Source organism: Aplysia californica, unplaced genomic scaffold (genome assembly GCF_000002075.1).
Source record: "Aplysia californica isolate F4 #8 unplaced genomic scaffold, AplCal3.0 scaffold00433, whole genome shotgun sequence".
Classification (NCBI taxonomy): domain Eukaryota; kingdom Metazoa; phylum Mollusca; class Gastropoda; order Aplysiida; family Aplysiidae; genus Aplysia; species Aplysia californica.
The window spans coordinates 141,971-143,552 of record NW_004797703.1 but is presented as its reverse complement, the minus strand read 5'-3'; the positions used below and the strand labels follow the sequence as shown (position 1 = coordinate 143,552).

Here is a 1,582-nt window from a genome sequence, read left to right as displayed (position 1 = left end):
GGTTTGCTTCTTCTTTCCCATCAAATATCTATCGTCCTTGTCTCATCTCCTTCTATTTTGTGTTTATTAGTCTCTTGTAACACCTCTAATCTCCGGCACTTATAATATGACCTTTTTGTTTTGCAAGTGCCGTAAAACACACTTACGATAACAAAAACAAACAAAAAAACACGAGAGGGTCACTCTTATCATCATCTATTAAATTTCTAACATCTTAATCGTCTTGTTATAAGTATTCCAGTTTTAAAACATGCATCAGAATACCATAGAGTTACAATCAGAATACTGAGTATGTATCTACCTTAACACTATCAATGTTAATAATGTTCGTTTTTATTTTACATGTGACTGTGAGCCTGTTTGTGAGTGCAAGCATACTATTGTATTATCATGGTTATGAGCACAGATGTGAGTGGAAAAAAGAATGTTTGAGAGAAGAGTGTGGGTGTATATGGGTGTGCAAATGTGCGTGCGTATGCGTGTACATGTTTGTGTGTGTATGTGTGTGTGCGTGCGTGTGTGTGTGTGTGTGTGTGTGTGTGTGTGTGTGTGTGTATGTGGTGAAACACCAAAACCAATGTGCTAGAATCTGGACAATAAAGATAAGTATCTTATTGTATTATATTATCTTAATTGTCTGTGCAAAGTGACCGCCCCTCTCCCCCCCCTCCTCCCCTTAAATAGATAACATCATATTTTTCTACAATGCGGATGTCACTGTGTGCTGTTGATTGGAAAGTTGCATGAGCCCCACCCCACCCCACCCCCTCCACCTTCTCCGATGACTGGGGAGGCCTTATCACAGAGGAGGTGAAAGCAGTTATAATGCGCATCTCCTTAGTTCACTAAACAATTTAGTTGTTATAGGTGAGGTTAAGTATGATTCTGGACAGGTTCACAAGCCTCGATTACGTTAGAACCACAGCTGTTTGGTGAGTTATATCATACTAAGTACCTGTGTGTGATTGAAGTCTTATAAATACGGAAACTGAACTACTTTGGGCATATTAAAGACCAGAAACCGCTCTAGAAAAATTTGGAAACAAACAGAAAGGATGGAGGCAAGAGAGGCATGGGTAGACCGTAGAGAAAATGGGAACCCCATTGACTTAGAAATCTGGCTAGGAACCAAAAAAAAGAATGGCAAACACTACTAGCGCAGATTGAGTTCGATTAAATTCATTGAAATACATAATTCTTTTATCAATAGGATTCCAAATGTAAGATAGGAGTTCACACACAACACGTTAAAAGGAGTCGCACTTACTGGATATGAATCGTACATTACCAACAAAACGGTGTGCATTCAAGCGAACAGTAAAAACTGTTTAACGACATGACATATGGCTTAATTACCCCTGACCCTTGTCACCTATCTTCGATCACAGGAACATTCGTACCTGGAGGCGGCTTACACGAGCCAGAGAAATGGAAGCCAGTTGGAGGAATTGTTAGGTATTCACCATCATCATCATAATCATCATCTTCTTCTTCTTCTTCTTCTTCTTCTTCTTCTTCTTCTTCTTCTTCTTCTTCTTCTTCTTCTTCTTCTTCTTCTTCTTCTTCTTCTTCTTCTTCTTCC

At 39.2% G+C, this 1,582-nt stretch overlaps 1 protein-coding gene across 1 annotated transcript in view; it reads left to right on the top strand.

The window, feature by feature from the left end:
• The window catches only part of LOC101850665 (regucalcin), a 15,178-nt gene that overhangs the window by 5,944 nt on the left and 7,652 nt on the right, over positions 1-1,582 (top strand). The window contains exon 4 of the mRNA XM_013086081.2: positions 1,389-1,455. Coding sequence (XP_012941535.1) covers positions 1,389-1,455 — 67 coding nt within the window. The remainder of the gene's footprint in view (positions 1-1,388; positions 1,456-1,582) is intronic.